At 45.0% G+C, this 26,057-nt stretch overlaps 1 protein-coding gene across 2 annotated transcripts in view; it reads right to left on the reverse strand.

Annotated features, from left to right (window-relative positions):
* LOC779056 (glycogen synthase kinase-3 beta-like) overlaps positions 1-26,057 on the reverse strand; it is a 43,555-nt gene that overhangs the window by 7,726 nt on the left and 9,772 nt on the right. For both annotated transcript variants that reach the window (XM_018249008.2, XM_018249009.2), the window contains exons 2-7: positions 19,185-19,378; positions 10,096-10,179; positions 3,373-3,483; positions 3,029-3,159; positions 2,001-2,107; positions 1,614-1,711 (exon numbers count right to left, since the gene is read on the reverse strand). In XM_018249008.2, the coding sequence (XP_018104497.1) occupies positions 1,614-1,711; positions 2,001-2,107; positions 3,029-3,159; positions 3,373-3,483; positions 10,096-10,179; positions 19,185-19,378 (725 nt within the window). The remainder of the gene's footprint in view (positions 1-1,613; positions 1,712-2,000; positions 2,108-3,028; positions 3,160-3,372; positions 3,484-10,095; positions 10,180-19,184; positions 19,379-26,057) is intronic.

Below are 26,057 nucleotides of genomic sequence, written 5' to 3' on the forward strand. Positions count from 1 at the left end.
CTAAGCACAATTCAGCAGGAACAGCCTCTAAGTTTACTCATAGTCTGTACAGAGAGATACCAGAAAACTATGGCAGCATAGGTATTCCTTGTACTAAGCACAATTCAGCAGGAACAGCTCTGTACAGAGAGATCCCATAAAACTATAGCAGCATAGATATTCCCCTGTACTAAGCACAATTCAGCAGGAACAGCCCCTAAGTTTGCTCATAGCCTGTACAGAGATCCCATAAACTATGGCAGCATAGGTATTCCCCTGTACTAAGCAATATGGTGTTTTGATATTTTTGTAGACCCAGACGGCACCAGTACACATACAATGGGAGGAAATAGTTGGGAATCCCCGCCTATTGCTACATGTAATTGTGATGTCATTCCCTTCTGACATGTACATATACCTTCTTGCATGCTGTCAGGCCTAGGGCCATAGATGGGTGATATCAACAGCAGGTTATGGGATGTCTCAGATTTCCCTGTGCAGGACACAGCTTGTTGTGGAATGTGCAAATCTCCCTGGTTTCCTGAATGACAGGGTGCTGAAGGGCAGGTACAAACCAGACCCCTACCCGTCCCATCAAGTGAGAGACACAAGGCTTTTGCAGGGCAATGAGGATATTCCTAAGAGGTGTACAACAGCCAGTGAACAGCAGTATGCTATGTATTTATGCATATGGGTGGGGGCTGCCACACAGCTTACCTTGCCCATGGCATTTATAATAATTCATAAGAACAACAGTTCTGTGCATTCAGACACCCTGGCAGTGTTGGACTTAGGTGCCTGGGGCCCATCAGGAAACCTCATCTCAAGGGCCCGCACCCCCTCCCCAACGGTACAAAATATCGCCCGCAAACTCTTCATATGTAACCTTGTTGCCAACTGAAACTTGTGTTGTATTGTTTAAAGCCTTATTAGAATATATAAGAAAAATGAAGAATTAAAAAATAGCGCCAGGACACACAGTAGATAACAGAAAAGTACTACTATAGTTTATATAAACAAGCTGCTGTTTAGCCATGGGGCAGCCATTCAAGCACAGTACACAGTAGATACAGATAAGCATGAATATTGTTTATAGAAACAAGCTGCTGTGTAGCCATGGAGGCAGCCATTCAAGCACAGGATACACAGTAGATAACAGATAAGTACTACTATAGTTTATATAAACAAGCTGCTGTGTAGCCATGGAGGCAGCCATTCAAGCACAGAACCCACAGTAGATAACAGATAAGTACTAATATAGTTTATATAAACAAGCTGCTGTGTATCCATGGGGGCAGCCATTCAAGCACAGGATACACAGTACCGTAAATAACAGATAAGTACTACTATAGTTTATTTAAACAAGCTACTGTGTAGCCATGGGGGCAGCCACTCAAAGCTGGAAAAGGAGAAACAGGGCAAACCGCTTATAGCAGGTAAGCTCTGTAGTATACAATGGGATTGTTTAGAATGTTATGTATTATCTACACAGTCTGACGGCTATTTGTTGAGATCACTTACTTGTCAAAACAATTAAAGGCCTGGACAAAAGCAGTCTTTGAGCCTTATACAAACTTCCAAAAAGCAGGGGCTTATCATGCACAGCAAAAGCAGTTGCCAAACTCCTTCCTTACCTTGATTATCTCAACCAGCTGATCCACACCACTGTCCCCAGGGAAGATGGGCTGACCCAGCAGTAGCTCAGCCAATACGCAGCCTGCTGACCACACGTCTGGGGGAGAGAGCAAATATTAGGCAATGAATGGAAACCAGTGGGGGGGGGGGGGGGGATTGGTAAATAGAAACAGTATAATAAAGCACAACAATGCACAGTTTCCGAGGGTTGCTATGATTTACAGGACAGGTCTATGTTAATATCGGAAATCTTTGCTGCAATGTCATTTTCCAAACTGTTTGTCTCTTGCTAGTTTTTGCTGCACCCTTCCCTAGTGGCACCATGCAGAATCCAATAATACATTGAAACATTTATAAGCAACAAAAGAGGAACGGACTGAATGTACCAATACTGGAGGTGTAATCTGTGGCTCCAAAGATCAACTCCGGGGCCCTGTAGTAGCGGGAGCAGATGTACGACACATTGGGCTCTCCGCGGACCAGCTGCTTGGCACTGAAAGAGACACAAGACATACCAGTTGGAATGAAACAACAGTATGTACAGACTCTGGAGTTAACAAGGAGTTAACACTTATAAAAAAGCAAGGGCAGCGTCTGCTTAGTCAGGAGTGAGAGAGCTGAACACTATATACAGTGTGGCCACTCCATACACCAATAAGCAAATAACATTTAGCAAGAATACATTACATTCCCATTAGGGATGCACCGAATCCAGGATTCGGCCTTTTTCAGCAGGATTCGAAATTCGGCAGAATCGAATTCGAATTTGCACATGCAAATTAGGGGCAGGGAATCTTTCGGAAATGATTCGGGGGTTAGGCCAAATCCAAATTAGTGGATTCGGTGCATCATTAATTCCCATATACTGGGAAACTGAACTAATATCTCATGGTTTTACCTTCCTATAAACAGCAAATCTGTTGCACAGGGAGCAGGTAAGGCCACAGAGAAACAGTGATTAAACAGCTGCATTCAAAGGTTAATGACAATGGGGCTTATGCACATAAACACAGCACAGTCCGCCTACTCTGGGCCAATGATCTGTACACACGGGGAAGTGATCTCATTATCCCCCAAACACAATTAGCTGGGGAATTTACAAGCAGACGTGTCAGTCCAGTATCTATCATTTTCAGCATTGCATGTTATAGATCATGAGGATGCGGCTTGTTCAGCACATTGCAGACAGACATTTTAAAATGCCACGAGGGTCCCCGGTACTGCCAGAGAGACGATCAACATTACATGATACCCAATCCATGCAAATAGGGCCCCAGATACTGGCAGGGATAGATGGATTAACATTATAATACCCAAGCAGTGCAAGTATGGCAAATGGTACCGGCAGAGATGGATAAACATATGTATCCGGCAATGCCTGGGGCTGGCACCAAAATGAAGGGACAGCACTTACCTGCCAAAGTCGCATAGCTTGAGTACAGCAGTTTCAGGGTCCAGCAGTAGATTCTGTGGTTTGATATCCCGGTGGCAGATCCCAAAGGAATGGATGTAGGCTAAACTGCGGAACAGCTGATACATGTACAACTGCAGATGAAAAGAGATGGTGTCAGTGTACAGAGAGTGCAGGCTGTGTGAGCTTGGTGCTACAAGTGGATACACACAACACGAACACACAGACTTGCGCAACATCTGCTCATCAAATGACCCCTATATACAACACAGCCTGCCCACTTACCTCTATTTGACTGTGAATAAATCTCCCACACAACGGTTATGCAGCTTGCTGGGGGTACTTACCTTGACATAGATCATGGGGAGCGCCTGCTTGGCCCGGCTGTAATGTCTGGCCACTCTGTACACAGTTTCGGGGACGTAGTCCAGCACCAAGTTCAGGTACACTTCATCCTTCTGAAAGAAAAAAAGACAGGCTCTGAGTAATGGGGACTCTCATGGGTACAGTTGTGTTCAGAATAATAGCAGTCCAACATCACTAACCTGATCAATCACTGTTTTTGATTGAAATTATATTTCTATATGGAAAATAATTTACCAATAGGTGCACGGCCTTAAGACTCAAAATCCCTGTGCGGACACGAGCATGCTCTTAAGTACCGGAGCACCCAGTTGCGGCAGGCCGCCCCTAAAATAATGCCGACTAAAGCTGGCCATAGATGCAAAGATCCGATCGTACGAATCATCGTACGATCGGACTTTCCCATCTCCCGACCCGCCACTAACCATTCAGATCAAAGTCTTACCAGTCAGATTAGTTAAAGAACAGATTAGCAATGTTCTGCCCCTGACAGCAATCGTAAGATATCTATGTCCAACCAAAGCTAGTGACAGTCTCCCACTGAAAATCGTACGATCGGCAATACACGCAGAGATATTATCAGCAGCCGACAGAAATTTTCTAACCTGTCCGATCAACCAAACGACCGATCTCTGGCGGACGAAAAATGTCGGGACTCTCCACACACGGTCAGAAAATCGTACAAATCCTCGATTCGTACGATCAGATCTTTGCGTCTATGGCCAGCTTTAGGCCCAGGCCTTTGTGGCCTTGCCACAAATCCGGGCCTGAGTAGGTATATTAAGAGTCATTATTAAGAGTCATAGAAACCCAACAGATCCAATAGTCATGCCATGCTGCTCATTCTGTGTCACTGAATGATTCATTGCTCCAAATAGTAGCAGTGTGAGTGTTCAATTCAAGTGAGTTCATTCATTCTGGGAAAAAACTGGGGCACTGATCTAAGGAAGGAGCAAACTTTATGCTGCTAGTTATAGTGCATTTCTCTCTGAAACTCTCACTCAAATGGCTCCCTCCACACATTGTTCAGAAGAAGAACCGACTGATTCAAAAGTTGATTGAAGAGGGGAAAACATAGAAACATGTGCAGAAAATGAGAGGCTGCTCAACTAAAATGATCTCAAATGCTTTCAAATAGCACCAAAACCTAAAAGCCATGGAAGAAAAGGACTATTGGAATGGATAGAAGAATAGCCAAAATGGTAAAGACTCAGCCAATGATCAGCTCCAGGAAGATGAAAGGAGGAGTAAAGTTACCTGTGATACTGTTACAATTAGAAGGTGCCTATGTGAAGCCAATCTAAGCAATCTTGGCAAGAAGCCCATAGCAAAGTCTAATTGTTGAGAAAAAGACGTGGGCTGAAGAGCTTACACTGCTGCAACATTTTATGGACTGATGACAGCAAGATTGTTCTTTTTGGGTGTAGGGGCCAGAGACAGTTTGCCAGACGCCCCCCAAACACTAAATTCAAGCCCCAGTACAGAGTGAAGCCGGTGGCACAAGTATCATGATATGGGGATGTTTCTCATACTGTGGTGTTGGGCCTATTTATCCCATAGCAGGGATCATGGATCAGTTTCAATCCAAATACTTGAAGAGGTCATGTTGTCTTATGCCCAAGAGGAAATGTCCTTGAAATGGGGGTTTAAACAAGACAACGAGCCCAAACACACCAGTAACTGAGCAACATCTTGGTTCCACACCAACAAGATTGTGAGATTAAAGGGAAACCTATCCTATTTATAAGTAGCATTAACATTCTAATGACACAGCGCCTTCCAGTGGCCAAAATATCAGGCAGATTGAGGGAATGGTTACCGACAAAGCAATGTGTGCGACTTCCAGCCACGGGAGCACCCGCGTGAGATGCCACACAAAGCACCTATTGTTACCTAAAACAGCACAAAGTCCCTTTAAGCGAATGGCAGGAAATCTGTCACTGGCACCACTAACTGCCACTGACTGTTGGGGATACAGAGCAACCCCCATGCACACTGGCACACGTTGCTGCTCCTGGCACATGCAGCAGGGTGACATTCCGGCACAGGCTCAACTGTCTGTACTATGGGACAGGAGGGGGCGGCCATGTGTACTAAAGGACAACTATGAATGGCATCCCTTTGAGCTGACTCAGATATGCCAGGAATGTGCGTCTGCAGAAGGGCCAAATCCCTCGCCAGCTGAGTCACTCAGGGCAAATGGCTGTACTGTCCGCCTCTGTATGGCCCCCCTCTGTACAGCTCACAGGCATCCCCAGGACACCCCCCCAACAGCTACAGCCTCCATTCTGAATCCAACTAGGAATCCTTCATAAGAAATTAGAAGCCCCACTGTCTCCCCAAGGCAGCAGCTGCCGGCCATTCAGTACTGTATGGGGTGTATATGTATTTAAAGATATGGGAGGCAACTGCCACATGAATTCCCTCAGACAGTACAGTATGAGAGTGCAATGATCAGTGCATACACGTGGGTACGCTGTGGAAGGGGCAGTGGTAGATCTCAGGCAGAATCATGGTTTTGCTTGTGAGGGGCCTGGGGTCTAATGGGCAGAGAATGTGGTGGGTAAATTTCTGGTAATGGGGACAAGGACAGGGACAAATATCTGGATGGGCAGCAGTTGGTTCCGAGGGGCTAAATGCCTTGTAAGAGTGAAGATACTTAGCTTGGGCTGTGCTTGGAGGGCAGGGAAGCCAATGCTGATTTATTATTTATGGTGCCACAGTGGGACAGGCAACAGAGAGTGCAGACTGTGCCAGAGAGGGAAAATATCTCCCTCCCTGATCAGTACCATGATTAATGGGCACAGAGCCACAGAATACAAAGAAACAGAGTGCTGAGTAATTCAGAAGCAACCTGACAATTATACTGCTCCAAAAGCATGAGCTGAACCACAAGTCTAAAGGTGGCAATACACAGAGAGAACAATTGGTCTGACCCACAAGAACCCACCAGCACACCCTGGTCTCTCTGTCCCAAATAAGTCCGGTGCACAGTCACAGAGGTTGGCAACCACAATTGTGAATAATAGAAAGAAATTGAACCGGCACTACAGACTCCATGCAAGCGGGACTTGCAGGGCTTGTCCCGCTTGCATGGAGTCTGTAGTGCCGGTTCAATTTCTTTCTATAATACACAGAAAGATCCGCTAGTTTGGTGATGTCACCAAACGAGCGGATCTCCCCCGATATGCCCACATTGAGGTGGGCGATATCTGGTTGATCTGATCGTGGGCCCTAGGGCTCAACGATCGGATCACAAGACCGCATCAACGAATAGATCCAATGGGATTTTTTACCCTGCCCAATCGACATCTGCCTGACTTTCTGCCAGATATTGATTGGGGAAGCCCCCACACAAGCCAATAAGCTGCCGACTCACTCAGACTGTTGGTAGCTTTTATCGGCCCATGTATGGGGGGCAGAAAACCATCAAAATCTGCAGGCTGATCTCCACCTTACCGTGGGCAGCAGTGTCCTCTCATGTACTGAATCGGCTCGGAGCAAACAGACTGGGCAGAGGGTTTTGGCAAAGAACCATAAGTCTCTGCATTTTGAGCGGTAATCCACTGATTCAATGATGAAGAGAGAGTTGGCTACTGCTGGATTTCGGCTAGTGGTTTTCTGCCCCAGTGTGGCCCCAGCCCAAGACATATGTTAGGCGCAGCAGCAGTTATTCCCACTCCCTCATATCTCATACTCTGTAGCAGCTTTTTATACTAGTTTTCCTTGTGCCAGGCCAGCTGCCCCAACCTCAGTGCATCTTGCTATGTAATGCAGTGTTGGCAGGCACCGTGCCAGCTCAGTGACTACAAAGAGCTTTCATGTTGACCTTTAATATCCCACGAAGCAACATTCGAGAAACCACCCAACTGGCACAGGCTGAGATTTGGTTACAATCACCATTACATGGGAAGGAATTACTCAGGATTTTGTGTTTCCCAAAGTATCAAACCCAAAGAAATGCTGAACTGCCCTTACAAACAAAGACGGATGATTCTGCCAGCTTATGAGATAAAGGAGCTGCCAGCCTGGCACAATCAGCCTGCAGGGAGTTTCTCATGCATTATCATTTCAGCAATGTCACAGGAGCTGAACAACTGCAACATGGAAACACAGCACTAGTAACAAGAGGGTACGTCTTTGCCAGCAGTCATGTCAGGACAGACACCCGATCTGCATATACATACACACATACATACATGCATGCACATAGACGCACATATATGCACACGTAGCCTACATGACTACTGCACACTCTGTTACTAAGAGTCTTGGCTAATGCTCAGTGTCCCTATGAAAGCTGCCCAATCAGAGAGCCTCTCAGTGCCTTTAAACCAAGGAGTATTGATTCCCATGGCTTTGCGTAACTGTGCACTTACAGCAGATCGATATTTGAACAAATCACTGCAGCATCTCACATGGCCAGAGCCCAGCCCAGGGGATAGAGCAGTGGCACAGACAGGGCAGAAGGATCAAGGTTCTGTTGTGCCAGGCCTTGCGGGGACCAACCCCTGTGCCCTGAAGATGATCTGTAAGCAGCTATAGTCACAAGCATTTTGAGTTATATATATATATATATATATATATATATATATATATATATATATATATATATATATATATATATATATATATATATATATATATATATATATATATGTGTGTAAGGGCTCTCGACATCCTCCATATGTTCGGCTGAGGGGACACTGTGCCATCTGACATTTCCGGCCCCCAGATTATGAAAGCAAAATCGCCCAGATGACAACTCCAGAAGATATTTAAAGATCGTATGAGATGTGCTTGTCAGACAGATGCATAACTTGGAGCTTAGTCTGTAGCTATAATTAACTCAGACTATCACCCCCACCTCAGAGAGTAGCCAAGACTGGAGTGATGACTCACTTCCTGGGGACACACGATGACAAGCCTGCAGTGCACTACAGGGGAAAAGCTAGTTCTCCCAGGAATCAGTCTATCCCAGAGACACTACTGGGATAGATGATCTGTTCCCCAAACAATTACAAGGCAGCGGTACAGACACCCTGTGATACACTAAGGCAGTGACCAACCTCAAGTAATCATGGTGCTACTCTTGAACCAGTACCTGAGTGATACACAGGGTGCCCCATCATAGCCAGCTACCAGTCACCCAACTTGTGTATAAGGACACAGCCCACCCCAGGGTGCGGGGGGCACTGAGCCAGCACTCTCCCAGTTCAATGAAACAAGAGGCTGTGCAGTGTTCCTTATGCCTATTTGCTGTATGTCTAGATCAGGGGTCCCCAACCTTTTTTTTTTAACCGTGAGCCACATTCAAATGTAAAAAGAATTGGGAAGCAACACAAGCATGAAAAAGTCCCTGGGGGTGCAAAATAATGGATGAAATTGGCTAACTGGTAGCCCCTACGTGGACTGGCAGCTCCAAAAGGTTCTGTTTGGCAGTACAACTGGTTATCTTTGCAACCAAAAATTGTCTCTAAACCAAGAATTCAACAATAAGCAGCTGCTTTGAGGCCACTGGGAGCAACATGTTGTACCAGAGCCACTGGTTGGGGGTCACTGGTCTAGATATTTATTAATGTAGCCTAGTTTTATTCTGTGGAACCAAAAGCATCGCTGTGTGTGCTTTAGCGCATGCGACTTTTCATTATAGCGGATGGGAAGACACGCGGAGGCAGTTCGGGGAGATTGTCGTCTAGAAGAAGAGGCGATTAGTCGACAGGCGACAAAATCTCCCCGAATCTCCTCATGTGAACTAACCCTAACTAGCCTTCAGGCTGGGCCCCCTTAGCTCATGACAAGGTTACAGATATATAGAAACATTGGGGTAACAGTCACCATGCTACAGTTCTAGGGGTACCCAGGGCACAAATAAGCACTCACCCCAAATCTCGCCCTAACTGGCCTTCTGGCTGGGTCCCCTTAGCTCATAACAAGGCTACAGATCTATAACAACATTGATGTAACAGTCACCATGCTATAGTTCCAATGGTACTCCCCCTAACTGGCCTTCAGGCTGGGCCCCTTATTTCATATTCCAATGTTTAGAGAGACAAGGTGCCCCAGAATATATTGTTAATATCTTACAGAGTAGTAGATATGGTCCAGGTGCACCAGCCCCAGCCCCCCAGCTTTAGGGAGTGGCACGCCAGAAAAATCTATGAAAGAACAGGGCTGCCCGGCACTCAAAACGGATGCACAGGACCAGAGAAGTTAAAAAATATATATCTTTATTTTACAAAGTTAAAAATGTATACTTGCATCTTCATCTGCCCTACGCGTTTCATACCGCCCTGGGCACTAAATCATGGCCCATGATTAAGTGCCCGGGGGGGTACGAAAGGCGTACAAGTATACATTTTTAACTTTGTAAAATAAAGATATATATTTTTTAACTTAAAACTTCTCTGGTCCTGTGGATCCGTTTTGAGTGTCGGGCAGCCCTGTTCTTTCATCGATTTCCCCTTATTTCATAACAAGGTTACAGATATATAGAAACATTGGGGTAACCCTGTTAAACACTGAATGGCTACAGCTACAGTTCCAAGGGTACCCAGGTAACCAGTGAAAGGGCAGAGCTAGGCACGAATTTAGCCCCTTATTATGTCAGCAAATGCCACAGCAGCAGTGCTTTTCTGGCCTACAGTAGCTTACAAAGGGTTAATGCAGACTGTAATGCACTGAGAAACCACTAGGAGGCGACTCACCTTTTCCCCACTGGAGTAGAAGAAGTAGCGCAGACGCACAATGTTGCAGTGATCCAACTTTCTCATGATCTGCAGTTCTCGATTCTGCAACAGAAGCACAAGGAGAATCCATGAGAGCAGACAATTGTTTGGGTTTCGCATTTATTATTGTCTGGGAAGGGCCCCTGTTGTAGGAAGTCGAGGTACCATCCAGCTGGAAACACTATAAAGGTAACCCACCCCGGCCAGAGGTCAGTGCAGGGAAAATCTAAGCAGGGTGCTCACTAACTGCAGTGGCTCAGTAGAAGGTCCCTTAAAATCCCTGACACACAGGGATTTTATTTGTGGTTTTTGAGTTATTTAGCTTTTTATTCAGCAGCTCTCCAGTTTGCAATTTCAGCAATCTGGTTGCTAGGGTCCAAATAACCATAGCAACAATGCATTGATTTGAATAAGAGACTGGAATATGAATTGGAGAAGGCCAGGATAGAAAGAGGAGTACTAAAAAGTAGCAATGACAATTACATGTGTAGCCTTACAGAGCATTTGTTTTTTTAGATGGGGTCAGTGATTCCTATTTGAAAGCTGGAATAATTCAAAAACTATATTAAAAAAAATTATGAAGACCAATTAAAAAGTTGCCATTCTATAACATACTAAATGTTAACTGGAAGGTGATCCACCTCTTTACTAGAGTGGTACTAATAGCAACCACAGCTTTTACAGCAGTGACGGCCGGGACATTTTCTACTTTCAGCACCGATCCATAGAATTGACCTTCTTGTAAAGGTTACTGTTTCTTGATTGCTTCCAGCCTCCACCACTCATGATCCGAGCAATGCCTTGTATTACATTCTCTCTCTCTCTCTCAGTACAGAATAGGAGTACAGGATAGGAGTGCTTAGTACAGGGAATACCTATGTTGCCATAGTTTCATGGCATCTCTCTGGATACAATAGAGGAACGACAGTGGGCTGCCTCATGCTGTAACCCACACTCCCACCATAGTACCAGCCCCCAAATTTCCCTCACACAAACTGGTTACTGGGTTCATGTGGGGTCAGCCATGTAGAACTGCATGTTTCAATCCCCTCACTAAAAGGAAATGTGGTAAAAATGTCCCTGATTTTAAGGGGTCACTAGCAATCACCCTTATGCCCACACCAGGCAAACTAGGGAACAATCTGAGTGGAGTTTCTGTGGTGACTATGGTTCCATTCTAACCGGGGCTTATCCCACACACTGGTCAGAGTTAATCTACAGACACCAGCCAAGCACAGAGAGGGTTAATGCCTGCCAACCAGCCTGGCACAGAGAGGGTTAATGTACACACACACACACACACACACACACACACACACACCAGTCAAGCACATAGAGGGTTAATCCCTGCACACCAATAATTATTTCCATGGGAATTAGAGTGGAACCCAGGAGGAGGGGCTGAGGCAGAAGCAGGATGAACTGAGGGCAGTCACACAAGAAGGCGGGGCACCAGTTGCCGGGTAACCATGTATATTAGCTAACTTTAGATATGGAACCCAACACCCAAACCTGGCACTTAAAGAGATAGTAAAAGAAAACACACCTGCCCCATTCAGGACTGGGGGTGGGTGCATATGTATTACTGTAGGGTGTGGGTGCAGATATCAGGGCTGGGGTGGGTGCATATGTATTACTGTAGGGTGTGGGTGCAGATAGGGCTGGAGTGGGTGTATATGTATTACTGTAGGGTGTGGGTGCAGATATCAGAGGTGGGTGCAGATAGGGCTGGAGTGGGTGTATATGTATTACTGTAGGGTGTGGGTGCAGATATCAGGGCTGGGGATGGGTGCATATGTATTACTGTATGGTGTGGGTGCAGATAGGGCTGGGGATGGGTGCATATGTATTACTATAGGGTGTGGGTGCATATGTATTACTGTAGGGTGTGGGTGCAGATATCAGGGCTGGGGATGGGTGCATATGTATTACTGTAGGGTGTGGGTGCATATGCATTACTGTAGGGTGTGGGTGCAGATATCAGGGCTGGGGATGGGTGCATATTTATTACTGTAGGGTGTGGGTGCAGATATCAGGGCTGGGGGTGGGTGCATATGTATTACTGTAGGGTGTGGGTGCAGATATCAGGGTTGGGGATGGGTGTATATGTATTACTGTAGGGTGTGGGTGCAGATATCAGTGCTGGGGTGGGTGCATATGTATTACTGTAGGGTGTGGGTGCAGATAGGGCTGGGGTGGGTGTATATGTATTACTGTAGGGTGTGGGTGCAGATATCAGGGCTGGGGTGGTGCATATGTATTACTGTAGGGTGTGGGTGCAGATAGGGCTAGGGTGGGTGCATATGTATTACTGTAGGGTGTGGGGGCAGATATCAGGGCTGGGGATGGGTGCATATGTATTACTGTAGGAGGGTATGGGTGCATATGTATTACTGTATGGTGTGGGTGCAGATATCAGGGCTGGGGATGGGTGCATATGTATTACTGTAGGGTGTGGGTGCAGATATCAGGGCTGGGGGTAGGTGCATATGTATTACTGTAGGGTGTGGGTGCAGATATCAGGGCTGGGGGTGGGTGTATATGTATTACTGTAGGGTGTGGGTGCAGATATCAGGGCTGGGTGCATATGTATTACTGTAGGGTGTGGGTGCAGAAATCAGAGCTGGGTGCATATGCATTACTGTAGGGTGTAATACCGGCCCCGGCAGGTGTTTTACTGGCTAGGCCAGTAAAATACCGGCCGGGTGGCAACCCTAGTGGGGGCTGACCATTCAGCCTGACATCCATTCCGAGGGAGCTAGTAGGGATGCACCGAATCCAGGATTCGGCCTTTTTCAGCAGGATTCGGATTCGGCCGAATCCTTCTGCCCAGCCAAACTGAATCCTACTTTGCATATGCAAATTAAGGGTGGGGAGGGAAATCGCATGACTTTGTGTCCCAAAACAAGGAAGTAAAAAAAAATCCCCTTCCCACCCCTAATTTGCATATGCAAATTAGGGTTCGGATTCGGTTCGGTATTCGGCCGAATCTTTCACAAAGGATTGGGGGGTTCGGCTGAATCCAAAATAGTGGATTTGGTGCATCCCTAGTAGCTAGCTTGTGATCAGGATCATTCACTCCTGGAGATGGACACGTACACAGCGTTTAGGAAGTGGAGTCTGTTTGGACTTATTCTCTGTGCCTCACAGAACGTAGAATCACACACTGCACTCACACACAACAATTTATCAATTGTACACACGCACATACATGGCATTGTGGCTTTTTTTCTTTTATCGCATCTCCTTTTTGGCTGAAAAAAAATGTTTTATTGCCATTGCGAATAGCGTATTTGCTAAACATACTGTGCAATACCTTTTGTATGTTATTTTGGTGATTATATTGCAATTTTGTGCATTTTGGTGCATTTTTAGCAATTGTATTGAATTTTTAGCCATTTTATTGCATTTTCAGCTCTGCATATGTCGTGTTCACTTGTTTCTGTCCTTATAACCTCTTTGGCCCAGCTAAAATACGGTATTCAAACTGCGATTCTGATGGCCGATTACACTAGTCTGGAAAAAAAAATATAGATTGTTGTGGTTTTTTTTATTGTTTTTTGCACTTCACTCTTTACTGCCTTACAGTATTTTGTTTTGCCCTTGGGGGTCTCTGTGCGCCACATAGTTTGGTATATCTATGCATATTGGGCATCAAAAGTGTTCAGTAGACCCCTGTCATTCATATTTAGGATGTTTTATGCTGATATGTTACAAAATGTGGGGCATATAATGGGGTAAAATTCAAGCTTTGTGACGATTTTCAGAAATTTGATAAAAAAGGTTACGTTCAGCATTGCTTTGCAGTTTGGTAGTTTGCAGTAGAAAGATGTAATTACCTGCTTTAGATTCATCAGAATGTGTACTTTTGTAAAATATTTGGTTTTCTAGGGTCTCATGGCACATAATACACATACCAGGTGCTTATATTGTGGTAGCCAAAGTGTCATATATGAAAATTCATATACACTATATGAACTTGGGGGGTTTCCCCTCAGAAAATGCCCCTTAAAGTGAGAGCACAAAATGTTTCAAAAACGGCTGGCATTTCGCGTAACCAAAATGTGAAATTCTGCTGGCACTTATAGGATTAAACAAGAAATCATGTAGCCATAGCAGTAATATTTGGGCACATGATTAGTGAAATGATCATCCTTACTGCTGCCTGTGTTCTTTAGGTGTTAGTAATAGACATGTAACGGCACGTAGTGACGCACCGCTCTCGCGTACGTCTATAGTTCCCTGTACTGGCACGTCAGTACGTCTATTGCACCTTCAGCCCTAAAAAAGTATGCGAGAGCACACAGGCAGCAGTATAGACCAAGTGACAGATCATTTCACTTATCATGTGCCCAAATATTACTGCTACCTGATTCCTGATTGCACTGTGTTGGGGGGCCACATTGTTATTAATTTCATGATGGAGGCTGAGGGCCGGTGTAAATCTGAAAAAAGGACCACAATTGGCTCGCGGGCCTGACTTTGGACATGCCTGCTGTAGGGTGTGGGTGCAGAAATCAGGGCTGGGCGCATATGTATTACTGTAGGGTGTGGGTGCAGAAATCAGGGCTGGGTGCATATGCATTACTGTAGGGTGTGGGTGCAGAAATCAGGGTTGGGGGTTGGTGAGATATCAAGGCTGGGGGTGGGTGCATATGTATTGCTGTAGGGTGTGGGTGCAGAAATCAGGGTTGGGGGTGGGTGAGATATCAGGGCTGGGGGTGGATGCACTGGTATTACTGTAGGGTGTGGGTGCAGAAATCAGTTCTGGAGTTGGCCAGATATCAGGGCTATGGGTGGGTGCACATGTATTTCTTTAGGTGCAAGTATAGATAATAGGGCTGCAGGTGGGTGCAGATGCATTATTGCAGGGTGTGGGTGTATTTATGTATCACTGCAGTGTTTGTGCCATACAAGAGTGAGTGTGAGGATTCAGATGTTACTGCAGTGGGCAGTGATTGCATTTGCTGATGCGCCACAGTTCAATACAAGAACATGCAGCTGTACAGCTTGCAGTCCCAACAGGCACAGGGGAGAGTTCTGACTGTCAGCCTGCTCAGATGAAAACCCGAGGTGATCAAAACACCCAGAATCAATGAGCAGAGCAAACCCTCTGTTTATGGCACGCATGCGGCATTTCTGAGAGGATCTGTGAGAATGTGGTACCCACTATGATCCGGTGACAGGTTATTCTGGGTGTTAAGCCTTAAAATGCAATCACTTGCTGCCCCGCGGGAAAGCTTTCGGCCCCTTCATACAATAAATTGCAGGGAGTTATAGTTTGTGGTTATATGATACACTCCATGAGAGCTATACTTCAGCCTATAGAAGGGTTGTGTGGCCCTGGGCACAACACGGCACACTAAATGGGCTCTCCGCGTGCAACATCTGGCATTCAATAAATATGTGCTACTCCTGCACAATCCCATTCACAAGGTCCGAGTGTCTCAATAGTGCAAACCCGGCATACACTGGCACACTGTCACCATTCCAACACAATTTACACAAACTACGTGTTACAAATAAGAAAGGCAATAAAGCCTTTAGCCACTTCATTCCAGCCTTGTGGTGACCATAAAATGCCCATTCATAAAGCTAAACATTAGGGTATGACATTCATGAAGAACATAGGAAGGCATTATAGCTGGCACAGTGCCTTCTTGATGAAGTTAGTACTACGGCACCGCCCATTCATAAAGCTAAATATCCAAGTACAACATACACAATTATGAATGGCACAGGTAGTTATTATAGCCGGCACATTGTGTTGTTGGGAGTCCAGCAGAACATGGTGCCCATTCATCATTCTTTGGGACAAGCATGGGATGAATGAAATGAAAGCTTCCCCCCAACACCAAGGGGTACAATGCTCCCTGTAAGCACTGGATTAATGCTCATATTAGAGTGTGTTTGTGTCAGGGGTGTGACTATATAGATTGTTAGCGCTCTCTACTGATCTATGTGCCCTGCAGTCTCAGAGCACTAATCCCAGGCATGTGGTTGGCATTAGAAGGGAAAGGGGTGGGGGGCTGGAGCAGCACATGTGATTCCTGGTCACAACAGGAGATGCACACACCGGCCCCCCTGGAGAGCCACATCCTCCCACCTGTTTTCATGTTGAACTCAGAGAAATGGGGGCACAAGAGAAAAGGGGGTATTGGCCTCCCTGGCTGTTTGGAAGATTCACGGCCTTGGCAAATAAGTGACAATCACTCTTGGGGGTATTATAAGTGCACACCCCAATGTATCAGAGAATGTATACAGAGTACACTGGGTAGAACAAGTACAGAGATAGCCAAGGCAGGGTGGGTCGGCAGAGACAGGCTCCAGCCATGATAGAGGTACCCTCGAAAACCCTTGGCTTAGTTGCCACAAGACTAGACAATAATTTGTGTCCCATGGGAACCTCAACATCACTATGATTTTACAGGAGCACCCAAAAATCATACTCCTTTCACATATATAGTCTCCTTAATGTTGAGGTTAACCCCACAGTGTCTGTACTGACAGGAAGGGCCGGTCTAGAGAAATCAGGCACTAGGGTGGGGTGCTACATTCAACCAAATGGGGGGGGGGTATATTCAACCAATCAGTAATGTTGGGGAGTCACCATATAAGCATCACTGGCCCCCAGGAACATTAAGAGCACATGACTGTGTATCCTTCTTCCACAATCAGATCTAAAGCAGATCACCCAGGAAACAGCTCATAATATTTTTGTAGGGACATGCTGGGACTTGGAATGAAAGCCAATGAGATTATGGAATAAAATGGGAGACCTGATACCCAGACTACATCACAGACACACACAGACCTGCCTGTCCCACTAGGATGAATATTCCGTGCCTGGAGCAGTAAATACACAAGTCCCAACACAGTCCCAGGGATTAGAGGTTCCATGGCCTGGGGGGTGTGTGTGGGGGGGTTTGGCGGAGGTCATGATACAGCAAGTCTCCCTCCTAATCCAGACTCCCAGTTACCCATTCCCGGTACTGGAGAGTGCTGCTGGGGGTCAGTCTCCCTCCCAATCCAGACGGACACAAAATCATTTACTACTGACATACTGTATGGGTTATATGGGTGGCATAGTACATAAAGGAAGTGATGACTGCAAGGGTGGCATAATATATGGAGGAGGTGATAGGTACATGGGTGATTAGAGTTATGTGCTAGTTAAGCAGATGGTACTAGCAGGCTGTATATAGGGGAGAAACAGTATGTTAGAGGGCACATCAGCACTTGCCATTTGTTGTGACGGTGGGTGAGGGAGGGATGGCAAATTAAGCGCTGGAAATGGAACATTTTCTGGGGCACCCTTTTTATATGGCCCAGCCTGAGGAAAGAGAAAAGTGACCTGCCCCCACGTTGTCCTGAAGGCCCTCAGTTATTGTCCAAATAAAAATGTTTGTGTACAATGGGGGTGGGACCTGCTTTCTGCCACAGCTGTTGCACTACAACATCCAGGCACACAACCCCCAACAAATGTTGATCTTTCAAATACAACCGAGGCCCAGTGATACCGCTTACCCCTGTGCTATAGCCCAATATTTACCCCTTACCACTGTGGCCCCAGTAAAACCCTTGTCCATGCTGCTATGAACTAAGCTATACCTCTTACCCCTGCCACTGTGTCCCCAGCAATACCCCTTACCACCTCTGCAATGGCCCAATCTATAGCCCTACTACTGTGGCCCCAGAGATACCTGTTACCCCTGCTGCTATGGCCCTATCAATATCCCCTGTGACTGTGGCTCCAGGGGGTAGCCCGTAGTCCTCCTGCTGTGACCCAGTGGGCTACCCCTTAGCTGTGATATTTGGGGTCTTGTATTCCCAGAATCCCAGTGTAAATAGGCATTGTGCTGCCTCTTACTGAGCTGGGAGCTCTACAGGGATAGCACAAGCAAAGAACCTTCTAATTAAACCAATTAATTAAAGTAATCAACAATTCCTTAATAAATTTCTAGATTTTTTCCTATCCAGACATTAACCCCATGTGGTCCAGTTATTTGGTGACTACATACACTTAAATTATGTAAATTGTGGCGGCTGGCAGGATAGGGTTAATGGAGAGGCTGGCATAGGAATGAATGGAACAGGGAGATGGGGGAACAGAACGCTATCAGGCATGCCAACAAGCGCATCTTGCACAACACCCCTATTAATAGCAGCAACGCAGCCGCCCCCACACCAACTCCCGTGAACACAATTAGATGCAAGTGGAAAAGAACCTCATGGAGGGGTAATAGGAACACTGAATTTTAGAGTTTGAGGAACAGGGCTGGGTGGGAACAGAAACAACCAGTTGCACTCTGGGTTGGCAAATATCTGATGATAGACGTCAGCATAAATGCCAGAAGGAATTTAAATATAACATTCCTATTATAGAGGAGATATTAGGAGCAACGGGAAGCAATCACTGCCAGGAAGGAGATCCCAAAATGAAACGATTACTTACAGACTAGGCCAGCCAGGGGTTCCTTATGATATGGTTAGTAGGGTACCAACAGAAGAGGAACAAGACACACCGGCACAGCATGGGTAAGTTCAGCAGGTTAAACCTTGCTCGTTTATTGCGGATGCAACGTTTCGGGGCGTAACCCCTTTGAGAAAGGGGTTACGCCCCGAAACGTTGCATCCGCAATAAACGAGCAAGGTTTAACCTGCTGAACTTACCCATGCTGTGCCGGTGTGTCTTGTTCCTACGTTGTTTCAGAGGTTGCCCATTCCCTCTAGCATCGAGCACCTGGGATTCGCTGAAGTCTGGACGGCCAGGGTGTGCGAGTGTAAGTCTTTCTTTTTACCAACAGAAGAGGAACACAAATCACTATAAACACTTGGGGCTTTGGAGCCCTGCACTACTGTGTAACATGGATAGTCCAACCCAAGGGGAACAAAGGTCCAATTGCACGCACATCTACAGTCCTCTATTAGGGAGCCAGATACATTGGAGGGCAAGGTTAGGTATTACCTGCACCCATGATCCTAACAGCCCATTGTTACAATCATATCATCATCCAATAATGCAAATTACCCCATCTACCCCAATAGCCCTTCAGGAAGATACTCACCTTAAACCTCTTGTCTTGCAGCACCTTCTTGATAGCCACTAGCTCACCCGTGTCACACAGTTTGGCCTGGTACACCACACCAAATGATCCGTTGCCAATGACCTTGGTGTCCGTATAGCTGACTTCTTGCTGTCGGTCGGGCCCCTGGCCTGGGGTCGCTACTACTGTGGTAACCTTGCTGCCATCTTTATCTCCTAGGAAGAAAGAACAGAAAAAGAGTATAAGAATAGGAAAGTTTATCTTTTGGCACAGGCTGAAAATTACTAGGAGTCACCAAGGATTTGGCACTGCATGAATCAATGAACCTTGCTTTTTGCATTCATGTGCAGTGCATTCCATAATCCCCCAGTCCCACAGGAGGGTCCCAGACTGTGACAGGCACTAGCATGTAGATCCTCCAACAAATAGAAAATAAATACTAATGCTTTATAATCAATAATTAGCTCTGACCCTAAAGGTGGCCTATAGACTTGCCAATAATTCAGTGTGTAAGTATGGCGGGAGATGAGCTGACCGTTATTGGCAGAAGACTTGGATATTGGTTTGGCTTGTCCATCAGGCACCAGAACATTGGCCACTGTTAGTGCTAAATCTTCAGATACAGGTACAAGCTACTGTTTTATTATTACACAGAAAAAGGAAATCAGTTTTAAAAATGTAAAGAATTTGATTAAAATGGAGTCTAGGGGAGACAGCTTTGCCGTAATTCTGAGCTTTATGGATAATGGGTTTCTGGACAACGGGTCCCATACCTGTACTCTAACCGGCAAAATTTATCACAGGACAGGAAAAATCACCTCATCACCATGAAACTTCCATCAGTACGTGATCTTGCCAATGGCAGATGCAACAAAAGAATGAAAACCATAAGCAGCAACCCAAGTTGCCCTGGGCATTAGCCAAAATATTGACTTAGGCGATAAGGCCAGAGAATATGAGAATTTGAGCACCATCAGCACCAAAGTTAAATAGACATCACTGCATCTGATGAAATGGTGGAAATTATGATTTTCTGTCCAAATCAGATCTTATAATAAACATCCTTTACTCTGATGAAAGTAGTGTATTCCCCCAGAGATTTGCGAGCCCATCGAGGGCCTGGTGGTGTATCATTGCTAAGGCCGTAGCTGCCCGACGCACAGACAACGCTCCTGCATTAATGGACTCTTTCTACCGAAACAACCACACCAAAGGGTAATCGGGAAAGGCGTCCCATACTGGAAATCTAATCATCTACCTCGTAAAGAACCAGTCGTGGAAGAGCTTCAGTTCCCCCGTTTAGCTCAAAATATCAAAAGGTATGATTTTTTTTGTGATTAAAACAAAAGGCAAAAAGTATGTTCAGCCGAAGCCTTATGTTGCACAAGGGGGGACTGCCCCTTTAGTGCACTATTCATTGCACTCATGTTGCACTATGGGGCTACAGCCAGGTTAGTCCCTTGTTATAAATATAGTATATTTTACCATCTGACTTTAAGAAGATGATCGGGTGTTGGCAAGGAAGGATGCTTTAGTAAAAAAGCAGTAGTGTATAAGCAACACACCATACGGATATGGAACAGTCCTGCGACCTGTTGCTACCAGTCGGTTTTATTAGCGTCTGCATATGTGTAACCACCATTGCCTAATTGGGAATATGGATGAAGGGAAAAAATGGAGCTGAGAAGAGAACGGGTGAGCCTGTGCTTGTGCAATGGAAGATGGAGGGGCAGTTAATAATTAGCAGTACTGTACATCAGCAGGAATATGACCACATGCCCAAGGTTAACAGTGAAATGTCAGGAAGAACACTGCCGTTTGCTCCCAAAATGATCCCCTGCTGTAAGTGGCCGCTCAGGTGACAGAATAGAACCCCCCAGATATTTCCATTGAGGGTGTTGGTTGATTTCCAGGCTGGTTCACTCGGGCCCGGATTGATCGGGTCTTTGACAGATGTTGCAGCTTCACTTAAAAGCAGGGACCTAAACGAACTCTGGGGGGGGGTGCATCTGGTGTAACCCTTTGGTGCATCTGGTGTAACCCTTTGTATGTACTCACCCATATTATTTAATCAATGTAGGGGCGGAGCTACCTATCTGCAAATCCTCAGGCCTGCTGAGTGATGAAAGTGTTTTAGCCTCACAAATGGCTCTGTACCCTGCCCACTGCCAGGGAAGAAGCACCAACAGCTGCCAGAGGCATTAAAGCCAACAGCCAAATAGTATGCAAGTGAAGCCAAACCCTGCTCTGTGCCTCCTTTTATCTTTATGTGGGATATTCCTTTTATCTACCAGAATGTGCGGTTATCAAAAGGAGGCAACATGTATAGGGAATCTGATGAAATTTGTATCCTAGAAATCTATAATTTCTGCAAAAAGGCAGCAAACCTTCAACAAACCCCTCAGCAGATCTCTCGGTGCATCAGCAGTTATCCTAGACTCACATCTGTCTTTTTCACCACACATTCAAACACTTGCAAAATCTTGTAGGATTCAACTGCGCAACATTGCCTGAATACGACCATATCTAAGTTCAGAATCAACCAAAACACTGATTCGGTCGCTCATCATCTCCTGCCTTTATTATTGCAACCTACTCCTTGCAGGTATTCCAACAAGTCACCTTTCACAACTCCAATCTGTTCTAAATGCGACTCCTAGACTCATTCATCTATCTTGCTGCTCAACATCAGCTGCTCCGATATGTATGTCCCTTCACTGGCTCCCAATCTCCTCTAGGATCAAATTTAAATTACGAACACTCACTTTCAAGGCCCTTAATAATGAAGTCCCTCCCTATATTTCATCTTTGATCTTCAAATACTCTCCTTCACAAAACCTCCGCTCTGCTTCTGATCTTCGTCTCGCTTCTCCTCTGCCCATTCTCGTCTACAAGACTTCTCTCGGGCTTCTGCTTTTCTCAGGAACTCTCTGCCTCAAGCTGTCAAACTTTCTCCTACTTTCCAGTAGAAAGACCCACCTGTTTAAAGAAGCTTATTCAATGTACCTTAATTAATCAATCATTGCTGTATCATAAATCACAAAATTGTTTCTAAAATCCTAATGTCTCAATTGTACCCTAACCTTCACTTTGTAAACTCTAATTTGTAGGGCCCTCTAATCCTATTGTACTCTACAAACCTTGTTTGTTATCCACCATTTATTCCCTGCTAAGTTAAAGCACTGCATATCTTGACGGCGCTATATAAATAAATGATGATGATAATGATCAGCAGCATCAGACTGGGTTTAATGCCCCAAGGGACTGGGTTGGTAGATGTAATCAACATTTTCCTCCTCATATATACATATATATATATATATATATATATATATATATATATATATATATATATATATATATATATATATATATATATATATATATATATATATATATATATATACATACATATATATATATATATATATATATATATATATATATACACACACATATATATATATATATATATATATATACACATATATATATATATATACACACACACACACACATACATATCTTTTTACTCATTGCTCCAAGTACATGATTTGCTTTTCTCCCTTCCTCCATATCCTCAGAGTATATTTATCCCCTTCATCTATATCCTCCTAGTAAATGATTCTGCTTCATCTTTCTCCATATGCTCCGGGTATATTTATCCCCTTCATCCATCTATATCCTTTAGGTAAATTATTTGGCTTACTCTTTCTGCATATCCTCTGAGTATATTTACAGTATCTACAACCTCTATATCCATGATTACAAGTACATGATTACGCTTCCTCCATATCTTCCGATTATATTTATCCTCTTCCACTCTTCCTCCATATTCTCAAAGTATATTTGCCCCGTTCCTCTATATCCTCAGAATGTTTTTATCCCCCCCTCCATATCCTCAAAGTATATTTATCCCTCACCCCATTTCCTGAATATATTTATCTCTCCTCCTTATTATCAAGTACATTTTTCTGCTTCCTTCATATTCTCCAAGTATATTTATCCACTCGTCTTCCTTCATATACTCAGACTATATCTACCCTAACTCTTCCTCTATATTCTCCAAGTTTATTTATCCCCCAACTCTCTTCCTTCATATCCTTACATTAGTACATTAAGTGCATTAATTCCCACTCCCCCATATCCTCAGAGTATAATTATCCCCATTTTCTCTTCCTGCATAGCCTCTAAGTATATATTTACCCTTCTGCTTTTCCTCCATTTCCTCTGAATATATTTATCCCCCTCCTCTTTTCCTCCATATCCTCAGAATAGAGTTATCCCCATTCTCTCTTGCTCCATATACTCAAAGTGTATTTATCCCCCTCATTCCCTGTAAATATCTTTATCCCTCTCCTTTCTCAACATGCCCTGAGTATTGTTATCCCCTTTATCCACATCCTCACAGCATATTTACCCTTCTCTTCCCATTCTGTCAGAGTATATACACTTCCACTGCTGAATTCTTGCCCTCCCAGTACATGCAGTACCCAGAGTAATGCTAGTATTGCACCCAAGGAAAACATGTCTCATTCATAAGCAGATGGGAAGAAATATCAAACGCAGCAGCAGTTTAATGCAACAGACAGTTGGCTGCCACAGCAAATTCTTGCATGATGTCTCAAGGCTGCTTCCAGCCCAACAATAACCCCAGTGCGGCACTGTTTACACAAACACAGGAAGGAGCGCAGTACAGCAGCATGGGGTGTGCGCAGAGTGGCCCCAGATGGAGCAGGGGCCACAGATCATGGGAAATATACCCTCATAGACAAGCACCTTCCAACAGAGACATAACACAAGCAGCATGGCAATCCTATATTAAAAGGGGAAGGAGTATGGAAATCTTTTATTAAAGGGGAAGCAGTATGGCAATCCTATATTAAAATGGAAGCGATATGGCAATCCTATATTAAAGGGGAAGTGGTATGGCAATCCTATATTAAAGGGGAATCAGCATGGGAATCCTATATTAAAGGGGAATCAGCATGGGAATCCTATATTAAAGGGGAAGCAGTATGGCAATCCTATATTAAAGGGGAAGCAGTATGGCAATCCTATATTAAAGGGGAAGCAGCACGGCAATTAGGGTTGCCACCTGGCCGGTATTTTACCAGCCTGGCCGGTAAAAATTATGGTTGATCCCAATGTTATTAATAAGGAAAAAAGATAAATATATAGGAAGGCTGGTATTTTTTTTCCAGAAAAGGCAGTAACCCAATCGGCAATCCTATTTTAAAGTGGAAGCTGTGTGGCAATCCTATATTAAAGGGGAAGCTGCATGGCAATCGTATATTAAAGGAGTAGCTCCCGCAGTGACCTGCCCCAATCTGCCTACTCCCCTGCGCTATCTAGTACAGGGGTCCCCAACCTTTTTTACTCGTGAGCCACATTTAAATGTAAAAAGAGTTGGAGAGCAACACAAGCATGAGAAAGTCCATGGGGATGTCAAATAAGGGCTGTGATTGGCTGTTTGGTAGCTCCTATGTGAACTGGTAGCCTACAGGAGGCTCTGTTTGGCTGTACACCTGGTTTTTATTCAACCAAAACTTGGCTACAAGCCTGGAATTCAAAAATAAGCTCCTGCTTTGAGGCCACTGGGAGCAACATCCAAGGGGTTGGAGAGCAACATGTTGCTCGCGAGCTACTGGTTGGGGACCACTGATTCTAGTAACTCAGGCCTAAAAGTAGAAGGTGCCTCTAAAGTGCAACATATGTGGATGGGGCTTGGGGGCACAAAGAAGAGACATTGCACAACAAAACAATGGGGTCCATCTGTCAGAAAGGGCTACAATCGGAGGTTGTGCACACCCTTCCCAGCACCTAACCGGAGAGATAGAGCTGCAGAGTGAAAGTGTATTTTCCCCATCTGAAACATGGCAGCTCCAATTCAAATGTAGTGACTCAAACCCACAAGCAATAGATGTTCGGTAGGTTCAGTCCAGAGTGCACATGAGAAAGCAGGAATGCCCCACTCACACAGGAAAGCAAACATACAAACCTTAGTAAAGGTTACTGGGAGTCTGAACGTCACTGCTTAGTCCTTGAACCGCTAATGATACCCACAGGGCTGGGTAATGTTTAACAGAGATAATGCGATGACTTACAGCGGGTTCCAGGGGGGCTTGGCTGAGAGAGAAGGAACATATATTCTGCTTTTACTGACCAAGGGACTATGGCACCCTGGGTATTTGGGGCTCTGATGTCATCAAACATATAGAGTTGTTCCCATAGAGAACTATAGGAGATGTGCTGCCCTAAGCATAGATAGTGGCGAGAGAAAATGTCCCACGTATCAAATGCCTTTCATACACTTCTTTACAGAATATAATAACTTTAAAGGAAACAAATTGTAGCAGATGGCTGTTCCAGCTGAATTGTGCTTACTACAGGGGAATACCTGTGCTGCCATAATTTTATGGTATCTCTCTGTACAGACTATGAGCAAACTTAAGCTGGCCATAGATGTTGAGATTTTTCAAAGATCAGATCCTCATCGTGAGACCACGATCTTCTCGGAACGATCGTACGAATTTACCATCAACTAAAAAGATCAATTTGCCAGGAAAACAAAGGGGAGCTGCCTGCTTGGCCCTGCAAACATAGATAGATTGCACTGGGACCAACAAAGATTTTTTGACCTGGCCGATCAATTTCCTGACAGATGTCGGCCGAAAAACCGTAAGATGTACGATCGTTCGAATCCCACTAACCGCACGATAATTTCGAAGGATTGGTTGGACTTCCCTAAAATAGGTTGTTCGGCAAGAAGAATCGTCGCGTCTATAGGGAACTTTAGGGTAGAGTCCTGCACGGGTCCATTTTTTGGAACCCGTACCCGACCCGTATCTGCAACCTGCAATTCGCAACCCTGACCCGCATTCTTACCCGCTT

Source organism: Xenopus laevis, chromosome 2S (genome assembly GCF_017654675.1).
Source record: "Xenopus laevis strain J_2021 chromosome 2S, Xenopus_laevis_v10.1, whole genome shotgun sequence".
Lineage (NCBI taxonomy): Eukaryota > Metazoa > Chordata > Amphibia > Anura > Pipidae > Xenopus > Xenopus laevis.